The sequence below is a fragment of the Micromys minutus genome (genome assembly GCF_963924665.1).
Source record: "Micromys minutus genome assembly, chromosome: 1".
NCBI lineage: Eukaryota > Metazoa > Chordata > Mammalia > Rodentia > Muridae > Micromys > Micromys minutus.
The window spans coordinates 128,366,623-128,380,605 of NC_137969.1; the positions used below are offsets into that span (position 1 = coordinate 128,366,623).

Below are 13,983 nucleotides of genomic sequence, written 5' to 3' on the forward strand. Positions count from 1 at the left end.
CTGACTCATCCATGTAGGAGACGTGAAGGATGATGGGGGTTAGTGATCAGAATCCCAGGCAGGAAGAACAGGGATGGAGAGATGCCCTTACTGAAAGGAATTTGGAGTGTTAGAGCAGCAGGAAGCAGGTCGGTTTGTCTAATATTTAGCAGAGAGAGAAACCTGAAGATGGGTAGGGCATAACAGGAATTGGCATTTTATACAATACTAGACTAAAAGAACTGAACATTCTGTCTAGATTTTTACTATAATAAGGAGAGACACATAGTTGTGAAAGGAGATAGTATACAGATGGTGACTTGGAGATACCTTTTAAAGACAACAGGAAGAAGACCTAAGATCACAAACTCAGCCATCACTGGGAGTGCCTAGTACCATTTCAAAAAGATGCTGGTGTGTAACAACGTCCTGTAGGAACTATTCAACTCCTCTTGGGCCAAAGGTTGAAGGTCACTCAGCTTGCACCATGTTCTTATGATCTCAGGTCTCACCTACATGCAAGTCTGAGTCAATGCTCTAACCACTGGACTACCCCGGGAATCTGCTATCCCAGGGGTTTTATGTGAACACCAGGGCCATTTCTGCTCCTGAATTTCATGGTTCACGATTGCTCCTGTTGTTACTGGGGTCAAGACTAGAAAGGTAAAAACCAGGACTGGATGGTACTTGGTTTTGGAGACCTCAGAGAAACTAGTTTTCATGATAAGCAACCAAGTATAATATGAGAGAAAACAAATCTGATTGACTTCAGCTCCTGCCTCACTCCACCACAGTTAATAATGGAGACTTTCTCTACCTCACCAAGAGGTTCCATTTTATATCATCCTGAGTGAGGTAACCCAGTCACAAAAGAACACACATGGTATGCACTCACAGATAAGTGGATACTAGCCGAAGAAAGCTCTGAATACCCAAGAAACAATGCACAGACATTATGAAGCTCAAAAAGAAGGAAGGCCAAAATGGGGATGCCTCAGTCCTTCTTAGAAGGGAGAACAAAACAGTTACAGGAGGAAATGCAAGGTCAAATAGAGGAGCAGGAATTGAAGAAAAGATCATTCAGAAGCCACCTCACCTTGGGATCCATGACATATGCAGTTACCAAATCCAAGCAGAATAGCTGATGCCTAGAAATACTTACTGGCAGGAACCAGACAGAGATGCCTACATGTCTCAAGCCCAGTGATGGAGCCCCCTATGTGTTCTCCACACAGTGTCTAGTTTAGGTCAACACCCGTAAGTACATACTCCACAAAACAAAATAGACTATGGAAGTCAAAGCAGAACTAGCTAAGGGTTGCTTTCTAAGAGTCGACTTTTGAAGTTGAGTATGCCCAGAAGCTAAAGGCCAGCCAATAAAAGGGGCACTCCATTCTGAAAACCAAGAAGGAAAGCCAATATCTTGCTCCTCCTACCTAGAGTGTAGACGAATCTTGGTCAGAAAGATTCTGCAATCAAGGGCTTTGACAGGAAGATGAAATGGTTGTGTAGCAGCAGCAGCAGGATGAATTTATACAACACCGCTAGTCTCTAGAGACCCAGGAAACAGATACATTCCAAGCTGCCCATCCTCGTACTAGGGATGCAGCCTCACTGCCCATTATCTCTCTTTCTCCTTCTCTCTGCCTCTCTCTATTTCTCTCAGCTTATGAGCCACCAAAATAAAGTGACAAGTATACCTGAGGCTCAAATGACTTGGTGTTATTTACCCATTTATCCAAGAATTCAGTTCGTAATTAGGGTGTATCGACTATATTTCTACCTCATAGTCTCCTTGCCTTTCGGTGAAATAAAGTTATCAAAAATGAAAACAGCAGTATATCTACTGGGGCATTAAATATCTTAAATACTAACATTTCATCCTTGGAGTCAACAAAACAGAGAAAACAGAACACCTCTAGAGATCTAGCTGTTCTTAAAGCTCATAGCAGGATGACTTCGAATTTGAAGTGATCCTCCTGTGTCTACTTCCTGAGTGTTGGGATTGTACATATTCGCTACCGTATCTGGATAAAGGAATTATTTAGAAATCTTCTATGCAATAAAAATGGAAACAACCCAGATATCTGAAGGGATAATTAAATGTGGTCTAACACTGGGAGTATGCTGAATGATCTAAACGTGGTGTGACAATCCAATGAAATATTATTTATCTACAAACACTGTACATACAGTAACGCATAATTGAGAATATTTTCTAGACAAAGAGATCACATACTATATGCTTCCTTATTAAAAGGAATTGCATCTGGAATAGAAATGAAACGTGTAGAGGTGGAATGCCAATGGCTGACTTACTGACTTACTGGAGGGCAAGTGAGAGGGACTATATATGGCCATGAAGTTTCCTTTTGTGGTGATAAAAATGGTATGGACCTAGACAGTGGAGACAGTTACCCAAACATTGTGGCTGTGCCCAGTGTCACTGAAATAGTCAAATTCATTGTATGTATTTTAGCTCAGTAAAAATCTAATATGCAAGAGATACCAAAAAAAAAAATGAAGTAAGACATTTAAGACAAGAGATTTTCTATTTGTGGTTCAACAATTATATTTTCGGTGGCTTGTCAAAACTTTTGTTCTTGTAAATCTTTTCAAGTCTGACTTACCCTCAGAACTCTCAATAGAGCTAAGTCTTGTGTAACTGAGTCTTTCTATTAAGCATTACCCTTATGTCTCAGTGAGAAAACAGAGATAGGCACTTTCAAGGGGTTTCCATTTATTGAGTCAAAATCATATCCTGTTTCATTTAGACACATAAAGGAATTATGAAAATGGACAATAATTTAATGGATCATGACAGCTATAATTTTTTTCTAATACTGGAAAAGATTAAAATTCTTCTATTATAAATTAGTAGGAGTTACTCAGATTTCCAAAGATGATGGGTCTTTACAGGCAAGAAAAGGGCACAAGATGCAGTGGTATGATTCTTCACACCAGGGCAACAAAACTATGCAGCTAGTTGCTGAGTCAAATGGCTCATTATTGTAAACAATCTTCATATGCTCAGTGGATCCTCGAAAATGCCATCAACTCTGGCCTTTAAGTCTAGAATTGCATGACTTCCTGATCTTTTATTGTTCTTATTTCTATATTTATACTCAATGCTCAAAATATCCTTAGCATAATAAATCAAAATGTCATCTAATAATATATATAATGTCATCTAATTGCAAAAAAATCAAAAGGCTAAATTACTCATTGGTGTGTATTTCCTGGGTTACTTAGGATAAACAGAAATACCAGCAACTTTGACTTCTCTTTCTCAACTTGTTTTTAATGTATGTATATTGCTTTAAAAAAATTCCTGATAACCCCAGGGAAGGCTATGAGGAGTTTTTCATCCAGACTCCACAGAGGAGACCATCTTAATGCATTTATAAATAGTGAACGTATTCCATTTCCCAAGTGCTTAAAAATACAATTAGTTCATTTACCTTTGAGACTTCATCATAACAGATTTGCAGCCTACACTCTTTAGAGTAGGTACCCAGAATTTAAAAAGTTCCTAACACAGGATTTATTTCAAGGGCTTTGGAGAGCTCTTATTTTCCAGTTCTACGTCATTCATAAGGAAGATATTACTGCTCCCATCCACAGAGAGCTCCTAGAACCTCATTAGTACTACACACTACTGACCTTACCCTAAACCCATCTGCTTGCAGGCCAGCTGACTCAACGTCTCCTGCCAGCCATCAGCACACACGTGATGCTCTCTTGAAGATCTGTGAACAGTCAGGATTGAGGAGTTCCCATTTTTAGAGAGGGTCACTGAGGGGGAAAAATTTGAGAAAGCCTAATTAAAAACACTTCTTCTCCAGAGACCATAAGTTTGTATGTCTTTGCTCTGATTGCATACACACATTTGTATTTATTTTAGTTGAGAACCATTTGGACTGACCCTCTATGTGAAAATCAGTGCTCCCTCAATGTGACAGGAGACTGGAAAAACCGGATTAGATATGTGCTGTGCTTTCAAAACACTGCAGATGCTGATGAAAAAGACAGGCAGCAGAGCCCCACTGCTGTGAACGTACACAGGGATTAGCAAAGTTAATTTCGAGGTTTGAAATTCCATCCTTTTTCCCCCCAGCATTTGAAAGTGGAAGTACATAAAGATGGTGGAAATTTATGATTGGTGTGGGGTATGTGCAAACCCCCCTTAGCGCTGGATCAGCCACAGGTCATTTGTGAAACACTCTGTACCTGGTCACAGTGCACAGGAAACTGGTTATTTGGCCAGAGGATACGGAAGACTAAGGTAGCAAGTGAATGAGTTAGGGGAGTAATGTGCACAAAATGAGGGAATTCATCACATAATCAAGAGGACAACAGATGGCCACATTGACTGAAATGCCTTCAAGTTCTGCCCATGGCAGGAACTAGACAGAAACCTTATCAGAATGAGGAGCAGGGCATAGGTCAAATGAAGAGTTCACTTCTGCATCCTCTTCTTGAGGATACAAATGATCCAAGAATGACTGATTATTCACCACTTTCGAACTTGGGTGATAAATTTTAAGTCCAAAAATGACATGCCTCCAAACATTTCAATGCAAAAATATTATACATATAATATAGACATTTAAAATTGAGAAGTAACTTGGGGGGATTTTTCTGTTACTTAGAAGTGACACTCATGGATCGTCATTGTCAGCTTTATAACAGTGAAACAAAATAGATGAACTTGATTGGTAAAATCCATGACATAATTTAGGATTCCTTAGCTTAAATGGCTGACAGGCATGTGAATTCAGGGCAGGTGGCAGGGACCAGATGCTTACCACAGCCCCATTCATCTGAACTGTCTGAGCAATCAGCTTGACCATCACACCAGAGGCCACGTGGCACACACTCATGGTTGGCACATTCCAGTTCGTCGTCCTGGCAAAATGCTGGCAGGGAGACCGAGATGAAGAAGATGGAAATGTTTGAAAAAGCAGACTGAAGACACCACAGAAAGCAAGCAAGCTCTATTTATGTAGATAGATCTCTTTTTAGGGAATCCCACTATTAAATTTCTTTCTGAGTCACATATAAATCTCATTTTGATTTTTAAAATTATAGTAAATCTCCTTGATTGCCTACTTAGCATCCATTTCCTTTCTTCCTTCAATGGAAAGAAAATCTGATTTTGTCCTGGGCTTCATACCAACCATCTCACATCCCAGAGGAAGAGGCTGATTAGTTTAACATTGGCATGGCATTTTTCTGACTCTTCTTATCTGAGAGTAATTATCAGTCCAGGATTAAATTCTTCAGCAGATCCTTGCTCTAGGATTTTGTGATTTATGCATTGCAAAGTAGCCTGCACCTAAACTCTGCTGACCCTGCCGAGTGCCTTAGCCTGGAACCAGGCCAGACTGGAGCAGGCAGCTTTTCCTATCCTAATCCCTGCCTTGAGTTGTGCTGTGAGTGTTTGTAGAAAATGTCTTTTCTAATCCACACAGAAGCCCCTTGCTACAGGCTGTCACTCTGCCCAGTGTTGAGCCATTGGGAATCCCTTAGTGATATTCCAGAGTAAGGAGCAGCATCACCCCTCCTCTTACTAAGTATGATCAAGCTCATCCCCCTGAGGTCCAGCTGAAAGGGTCCCAGACAAGATGATGCATTTCCCTACTTCCCTGTAGCCTTGTGACTTCATTCTGCTGTGACTTTTACTATAATAATATAAGACATGTATATAACAAATAACAATAAATGTCTTCATTTTTTGTTAGATTTGAGTTGAGCTTTCTGTTAATTGTAAGTAAACTGCCTTAAGACATTTTTAAGCTAGTATTAAAGATGATGGCTGCCTATCGTTTAGACATAAAAGATTTCAAAAACACACAAAACGTAAAGCCACCAGCATAGGTAAGTGTGAACTTCTCTATTCTTCTTCTTTTGATGGTTTTCTTAAACTATGTATATTTTCTTTTATATCTCAGGACAACAGTGCAGATACTACTGTATATTAATTTCCTATTATTCAATGCCTATCTTTGAGATAAGTGTCCTTTGAAGTCTATTTCCAAGGGATTTAGTCTGAAGCCTGCAGTCAACTTGGAACGCTGAAGAACTTTTTTAAAAACTTTTTTTTTTAAAAAAAAAGGAAGATGTGAAGGACATCTTGCAGTCAGTGAAGGTATATCCTTGAAGAGCATGGTGGACCACAGCCGCCTCCTCCTCCTCCTTCTCTTCCTCTTCCTCCTCCTCCTCCTCTTCCTTCTTCTTCTTTTATTTTCCCTAATCCACAACCCTGAAGTTAATATGCTTCTGTGTTGTTTCTTCTCCTCTAATTCATGGACTGAAAAGCCCCAAACTCTAAGCAAAATAAACCCAACTCCTTACATCGATTCTCTTGGGTACCCTGTTAACTAATGGGAAGCCAACTAACACATTGACTAAATATTTATGTCTTCCATTTTGGATACTGGCAGGAAGTATTTTAATGTTTTCATATTGTTAGGATAACACTTGTATGTATTAAAAAAATTAGGTCTTCTTGGAATATATACCTCTGTAGACATAAGTTTGGCCAAAGGAACTAAACAAATTTAAAAGGTCTCATATGTATTTCTAAATTCCTACCTTATATTTAAAGTGAAGCAATGGGTATTTAAAATACAAAATACTGCTTGTTAGCAAATTCCTAAAGGCACTTACAGCAGTTTTTTTCATCCATACTATCTGGACAATCTGGAAAGCCATCGCAGATTAATGTATGCTTCAGACATTGCTTATTGAATGGACATTCCCAAAGATCTCTCTCTTTACAGCCTGGAAACAGAAGAAAAAACTATTAGTGATATATGCACAGATGAAAATGATGGCAAAATGTAATTGAATAAAGCTTTAAAAAAAAAACCCTTCAGCAGAAAGGCCTGGTTTCTTCTTGGAGACGTTGACTGTGTATGATTACTTTGAATCATGAGATTCTGAAAGTAGTCTCCCTTCCGCCCTGTGAACAGAAGAGCACGCCTAACAATATATGAGAAATGGAAAGAAGTGAGAGAGCAGCTATGCATTAGCATCTTCCCTAAGTTGCTCCTTCTGCTGTCTGAGTACACGTGCCAACATGCAAGGCTCGTCTACAAAGTGAGTCATGCTTTTAAGTGCATATGCCAAAACCTAGAGATGTAAATCCATGCAACCTTCAAAGGTAATTTCAGTCTACAAACGGAGGGACCATCTGTGTTTCATGAAAGAGGCCTCTCGTATGCGAAGTACTTAGAAAATTCGTTTAAGAGCCAGGTGCAAAATTCATTACTTTTTCTGGGCCAGAGATCTGAGGTTGGAAACCTCATCAGTTAGTATGGAAAATGGAAATGCTTTGGAAAAGATAAGGATTGTGGGTTTACAACTTGAACTTCAATTTCCCTTCGAGGAGCAAGCACTTACACTACATTTACTACATATCAAGAAGATATTCTAAGATATGCCAAGATTCTACTGTAATTAGATGCCTCAGAAGGTCCAGGGTCCTGACCATCCTGTGAGGGTATGAAACAAAAGATTTCATAGCTTTAAACTTTTTATGTGTTTTAGGTTTGGAGATGGTTTTACCAGTAGTCTAGCTGTCCTTGACCTCAAGATCTGATTATAGTCAAGTGCTCCCTTGACCTTTCTGATGTCAGTAATTTCTCCTGGACAGGTTATTTCTCTTTAGCTCAGGTTATACCCTCAATAAACAATTTACTCAAACACAACTTCACTTCATCTAAGGAACAAAAACTCTGGTTCTCAGGAAAATATAATTTAAGATATCTCAATCCCAAAAGCAGTGGCCAAATAAGGATACTCTGAAAAGCTATGTCTCCTCAGACCTACGACAAAGAATTCAGAGAGCTCTCGTGGATGATTAACTCAGGATTCTTGGAATTTATTGGGAAAAAAAAATCTCACTGTTAAAAATGGTGATTCAAAACAAGGCTCAAAATTCTTTACCAGAATAGAACTTTTAACTGAGCTAAAATTAGTTTTCGAGTGTTTTTATCACCCAAATATGTGAGGATTAAATGGGGAGAGACCTGCACTGGTCATTAAATGGGATTCAGAGTTTCCAGATGGCTAACTGTGGTATTAAGATGGCAGTGTATTCTAGAGACCGAAAAGGAACCCTGAAATCTGCCTGTGTGCACCAGTTCATGTTCAATAGCCTAAACAGTTCCCATTCCGTCAGAAAGCAGTGCAAACACAGAAGTGTAATAGATTGGTATTACTGTTGTTGGTGGTGGTGGTAGAAGAAAAACCACCACACTATTGGGGAGATGAGGGAAAGGAGCCCGAAGAGAGAAAACCTTTGAAACAATGAAGAATTTGCGCACTTGGAAGGGACTAATATCAAAACAAGCAGAGGGAATAGGTCACGGGCATAAGGCTTTTTGCGGTGTGTACCCCTACCAACGAGAGGCAATGGAATTCACCATCTACCTAGTATCTGCATTCTCCAACCTTAAATGAGTATTCTGTGACATTAATGTTTCCTTTATGTATATATTGTGTTAGAAAAGTCTGTACAAGCAAACATATCTTAGGGATAAAGATGGTAAGAACAGAGAGAGGAGGAGGTCATGGCATTTGTCACGAGGAAGGCAGTATTACTTGTGAATAAGTCACGTTGCCTATAAAGTAACGTTTTTATGTACGTATGCATTCAAACAAATATGGATGTGATAGGGTGCTTCATGCACCTTTTGGTTATGAGACCAATAGCAGTGGTTGTTAGAACAATTATTCAGCACAGGGACACCAGCAAGGCATGCCAAAGGAAGGCAGTGATGGGTGAGTTATCAAGTCCTGATCTGCCCAGAACGTTGCTAGCTCAAACACCAAATGGCAAGCTGAAATTGACCAGTCTTCTAGATGTAGAGTCTGGATGCCAAACCTAAGTCACCACACAGTACTCCACCATTCTTAGAAGCCCATCCAATATTCAATAAAAGGCAGTGATATGTGAACCAAGCAGCAAAGTACCAAAGGAGACTCCTCTAATGGGAGTCTGTTCAGAGATCATAAATCAAGCCTACAGATTCATACCAGAAGCACAGTTAGGGGTATGTTCCTTGTATAGACTCCACAAGTCTTTTTTTCTGATGGCCACCAAGCAGAAAGGTTCCATCCACAAGCAAAGCTTTTGTGTGGTAAATGATCCTAGTGCTCTTAAAGACTACAAAGGTCTATAAAACCTTCCATAAAACTTCACAGTATCACAGACATAAACCTCTGAGGATCCCCAGAGGATCAAACTCTGACAAACAGTTCTGGTTACACCTAAAGTTTCTTTCTTTCTTTCTTTCTTTCTTTCTTTCTTTCTTTCTTTCTTTCTTTCTTTCTTTCTTTCTTAAATTTGAGTTCTACAAAGGAGCAAGTATAGTTGATAAAGGCACTGTTGGTTAATGTGAAGACAATCGAAAAGCTACTCAACAGTCTTTATTGCTGTCGATCTTTTGCTGCATGAGGAAATTTCATTATTTAATACTCAGGAGAATGAGCTGTTATTGGTTGTGATACTCTATTTAAGTAAATTAAGGATTTTTTTTTACATTAGATATAAAGAATATTTATATCTATATTTGCTGAAACCATATTTTTATTTAACAGTCCTACTGAGAAGACCCAGTATCTGCATTAGAGCACAGGTATCACTGCATTTACATAATAACTCGCCCAGACTGTGGTCATAAACCCCAGTGAAAGCAAACCTCAGCCTTACACGATGTTAAAACTTGGTAGCAAAAATCAAATACAGAATCCCGTTGCTGTTTTCTCCATGTCTTCCATGTTTGCTATCCACACAGTACTATGCTGGAGATACGCTGACTTTATCAAGTTGCTAGTTTAACTGTATATGGAAATGGTATACGTTTCATCACTGACAAGTTATGGATGTATATGGTGAGAAGTGCTGATTCTGCTAATCCCTCCCACATCTCAAGGCTTCCTGCTGGTGAGTGAGTTCTTCAGTGAGGCTTGCATAGTTCTTCTAAGCCTTTGTTGAAAACACCCTGACTATCAACAGACCTTACAATGCTCGCTTATACTAAGCAAGTGCATCAGTGAGAAATTTACCAGGAGAGCAGCCTTACATGTATAACTTAATGTGCCTTGGTAACCCCATTTTCAGATACAGAATTGCTAAAGAAGTGTAAAGTCAATTTAATTTCTAACATGTCAAATGCTTCTTAACTGCAGTAAGTGTTGTTTTGAAGGGAACCCCTAAGTATGTTGTTAAAACTTCTGTGTGAGCTGTAGATTCATGACAGGCGACCCCAGGCACTGAGTACCTTCAGTGCAAGGCCTAGAATTCATCAGAGCGATGAGAAAGGTGTGATGCAGCCCAGCCTCCTTGTCTCCATTGCCACATAGGCAGAAGTGCACATGACCACAGGGGACAACGGTAGAGCATGAAATGGATGACGTACCCAGAATCCTGTGCGGCCTGTCAACCTCACTTTCTTATCTAATCACCAGCAATGTGTCTTCCCAGCACGCTGGAAAGCTCTTCTAAGTACTTGCATGCATGCCAAAGGGAAACTTGTCCATCAAGGGTCACTTTGGAAAAGTCAGTGCCAGTTTTTCTCATGTAAATTATGACTATTAAAGCAATCAGTTAAGCTGCAACTGAACTAATTTCTTATCAGTTCTTAACTTCTTACATCCTCGCTGTCAGTGGTAGACATGATGTTTTGAAAATGAAATAAAGGTTAGTTTATTGTACTGGCTTGTTTTGTATGACACAAGCTGGAGTCATCACAGAGAAAGGAGCCTCAGTTGAGGAAATGCCTTCATGAGATCAAGCTGTAAGGCATTTTCTCAATTAGAGATCAAGGGAGGAGGGCCCAGCCCATTGTGGGTGGTTCCATCCCTCTGCTGGTAGACCTGGGTTCTATAAGAAAGCAGGCTGAGCAAACCAGGGGAAGCAAGCCAGTAAGCAACATCCCTCCATGGCCTCTGCATCAGCTCCTGCCCCCTGACCTGCTTGAGTTCCAGTCCTGACTTCCTTTGGTGATGAACAGCAATGTGGACGTGTAAGCTGAATAAACCCTTTCCTCCCCAACTTGCTTCTTGGTCATGATGTTTGCGTAGGAATAGAAACCCTGACTAAGACATTTATTTTTATCTTTGTGGTATTTTCTCTTCTAAGAGAAAAAGCTTTAATGAAAATTCATTATTTAACTATAATTTTGATATTTCAGATTTATTTAAGTATTTTATGAATTTATGCTACCTAATGTACTCCTTGTGTAGTTAATTGAAGGTGACCTTGAATTCTCAACCTCTTTCGTCTACCTCCCAAGCATTGGGATTTCAGGTGTGTACCCCTAAGCAGCATGAGCCATTATTTTTTTAAACCGAGCACTTGCCAAATATTTAGTGACCTGCTAAAAATCTAGAGTTAATCTCCTCAATAGAGGCATAAAAGCACTTTGAATACCATAAGTTAATCCATTTTAAATCATACCTTAGACCATCATACCTTAGAATACCAATATTCTTGCATGAACAGTCTAGAACATTCTAGAAACACTATTCAAATGGTGGCAGGTGATTATTTTTATTTTACAAAAAGTTCAGCGACAGGAACAGGCAAACCATAGTAAGTTCTCAAATTGTTAAATATGGCTCCACTTCAAAATTACACTGGCCTCTGTACCATCATCCTGACAGATGTAATCTTCCAGAAGATGTGTGTGTCCTTATTTATAGTAGCTGATAGTGAGCAGTTCAGTTGATTGCTTACAGCATTTGGTCTTGACCAAGAGGACAGTGTTTTCTACAAAACATTTATTTTGAGGGGGAAGGGCCATATTCATACTTCAAAGGCCAATGGAATAAAATGATCTCAAAATGTATATTGCTTTATGTGCTTCCAGTGAATAAGATGTCAGTTTTCTTGTGGGGGATGGCAGGCTAAATAATCACAAGTAAGCTAGCTTTTAGGTAACACTTCAATCACTCTGTCCTATGCCAGGCATTGTTGGTTGAAAAGTATCGTCTGTTTTCTGCTCCCTGGTACACTCTCAGTGTACAAGACCCACAGTTTTCAGGAAAATAAGCTGAGGACAGCTGTGTTTCAATTGCCACTGGCACCTCCAGCCTCCCCACTGGTGAGGCTGGGCTCAATGGCACAAGTATCAAGGAGAGGCTTATCCTTTTTAGCAGAGGCAAAGCAAGAAGGGCATGAAGACGAATCTTAATTAAATGTGAGCGTTGCTGCCTGAGCCTTCTTCAGGGATGGAGATGCCTGAGGAGTGGTTGAGGAAGGCTATGCCAAGACATCAGTATCCTTCCCATAAACCAGATGATACCTGCTCTGCAGTTTAATAACAAAAATGGTTCCTTACATTTACAAACTTGTTTCTATTTTCTTTTACTATTTATTTATTTAAGGCCATAAGTGGAAATGTAATTTTATTATAAATGGAAGTGTAACTTCAGAGAAAAGTCATATCAAGTCGTGCCTTATGGTCTACTGCCCTTAGAGGTAAGTGCATCAGCATTAAGTTAGATGCCACTTCCTAGGAAAAGCAAATGCTTTACATATTTCAACCCAGTTCCTTATTCTCAGCAGTTACTACTGTACATGAGAGACAATGCCACCTCGAATACATACCACAGTTCTCTTCGTCGCTGTTGTCATCACAGTCAGCCTGGCCATCACATCTTCTGGAACCCAGAACACATCGTCCTGAGCGGCACTTGAAGTGACTAGGTGAGCATTCTGTGGAAAAACAGTGGACAGGAGTATAAAGGGGTCAACCTACACCTGTGTGTCCACTTGGGGTCTTGGATATGGGCAAATACTAAAGAAAGAACAGGTCTCCCCACAGCCAAAATGCCCGAAGTTCACGTGCTTTCTTCTCTCTGCAAACCTCCATCCTTCTCCTTCATTCTTGGTACCATCTCTTCAGATGAGCACCAAACACCTGTGCCTTACAATAACTAATCACCTTTCTAAATAGACACTAAATAATGGCCCAAGCCTGAAACTCCACATGCAATCCATGATTCTGGTTATACAGAGGTTCTAGCCTTTCATTTGATGGACTAGTCCCCAAGTCTACTTTTCTACTAATAATAACCCATCTGTTAATAACCCACTGCCTTTTTACTTGGCAAAACCAACAAGGGTTGGTGTTTATCACTAGTTTCATGGCCCCTAGAACAAACAGCGTCCACAACTAACGAGTAAAATATGCATAAAGTGGGAAATAATTGGATGACTAAGCTCAACTCTGAGTTCATTTTTATTGCTGAAAATTTTTTTACATAACATATGATAGTAATGACAGCAGTGAACCAGTAGGTGCCAGCGTCATCTAGAGCAACCAAGAAGTTTTTAACGCCATTCACCTACACAGCCTAATTGACAACTACATAGAAAACCAACAACAGTCCTCCCCAACTCAGACTGCAAAAAGTGGCCAATGCATATATCCGTGTAAGGACGCCCTATGGGATAAACTGGAACATTAACCTTCCACGTCTTCATTGGGCAGGAGGCAAGTTTGATTGTCTGAACTTTCCTCTGGAAATTGATTGCAATCCGTGTCTTCAGGCCATTGGAGGCCAACAATGCCAAGAACAGACTCACAGCGCTCTTTGGCGTGCTCACACAGGAGTCTACGATCAGAAAGAGAATGTGTCACAAGCTATCTAGAGCCACAGGAAAAGTATGCTCAGAATGCGTTTGGGTTTAAATTCTACGTGGGATGGCATGTGTAAGGAAGTGTGTAGAAACATACATGCATGATCATATACATAATTATCCCTCAGGAAACTCAAATAAGCAATATCGTGACAAAGAGGACCCAGCTGCCTCCACTACAGTAGAATTCTACAGACAAAAAATTAAATATTTTCCAAGGTCAGTTCCCTTCTTCTTGGCGTTCTGTCTTTGGGGTAAACATTCGCTAGCCTTTGGTTCTAAGCAGAGGAGGGCACAGCATTCTGCGTAGTCTGTCACCATGGACAATGGACCATGGACCATGGACA

At 39.9% G+C, this 13,983-nt stretch overlaps 1 protein-coding gene across 2 annotated transcripts in view; it reads right to left on the reverse strand.

The window, feature by feature from the left end:
• CORIN (corin, serine peptidase) overlaps positions 1-13,983 on the reverse strand; it is a gene marked incomplete at both ends in the record, with an annotated part of 183,377 nt that overhangs the window by 19,392 nt on the left and 150,002 nt on the right. For both annotated transcript variants that reach the window (XM_080912225.1, XM_080912224.1), the window contains 5 exons: positions 3,648-3,774; positions 4,788-4,898; positions 6,652-6,765; positions 12,602-12,709; positions 13,466-13,611. In XM_080912225.1, coding sequence (XP_080768351.1) covers positions 3,648-3,774; positions 4,788-4,898; positions 6,652-6,765; positions 12,602-12,709; positions 13,466-13,611 — 606 coding nt within the window. The remainder of the gene's footprint in view (positions 1-3,647; positions 3,775-4,787; positions 4,899-6,651; positions 6,766-12,601; positions 12,710-13,465; positions 13,612-13,983) is intronic.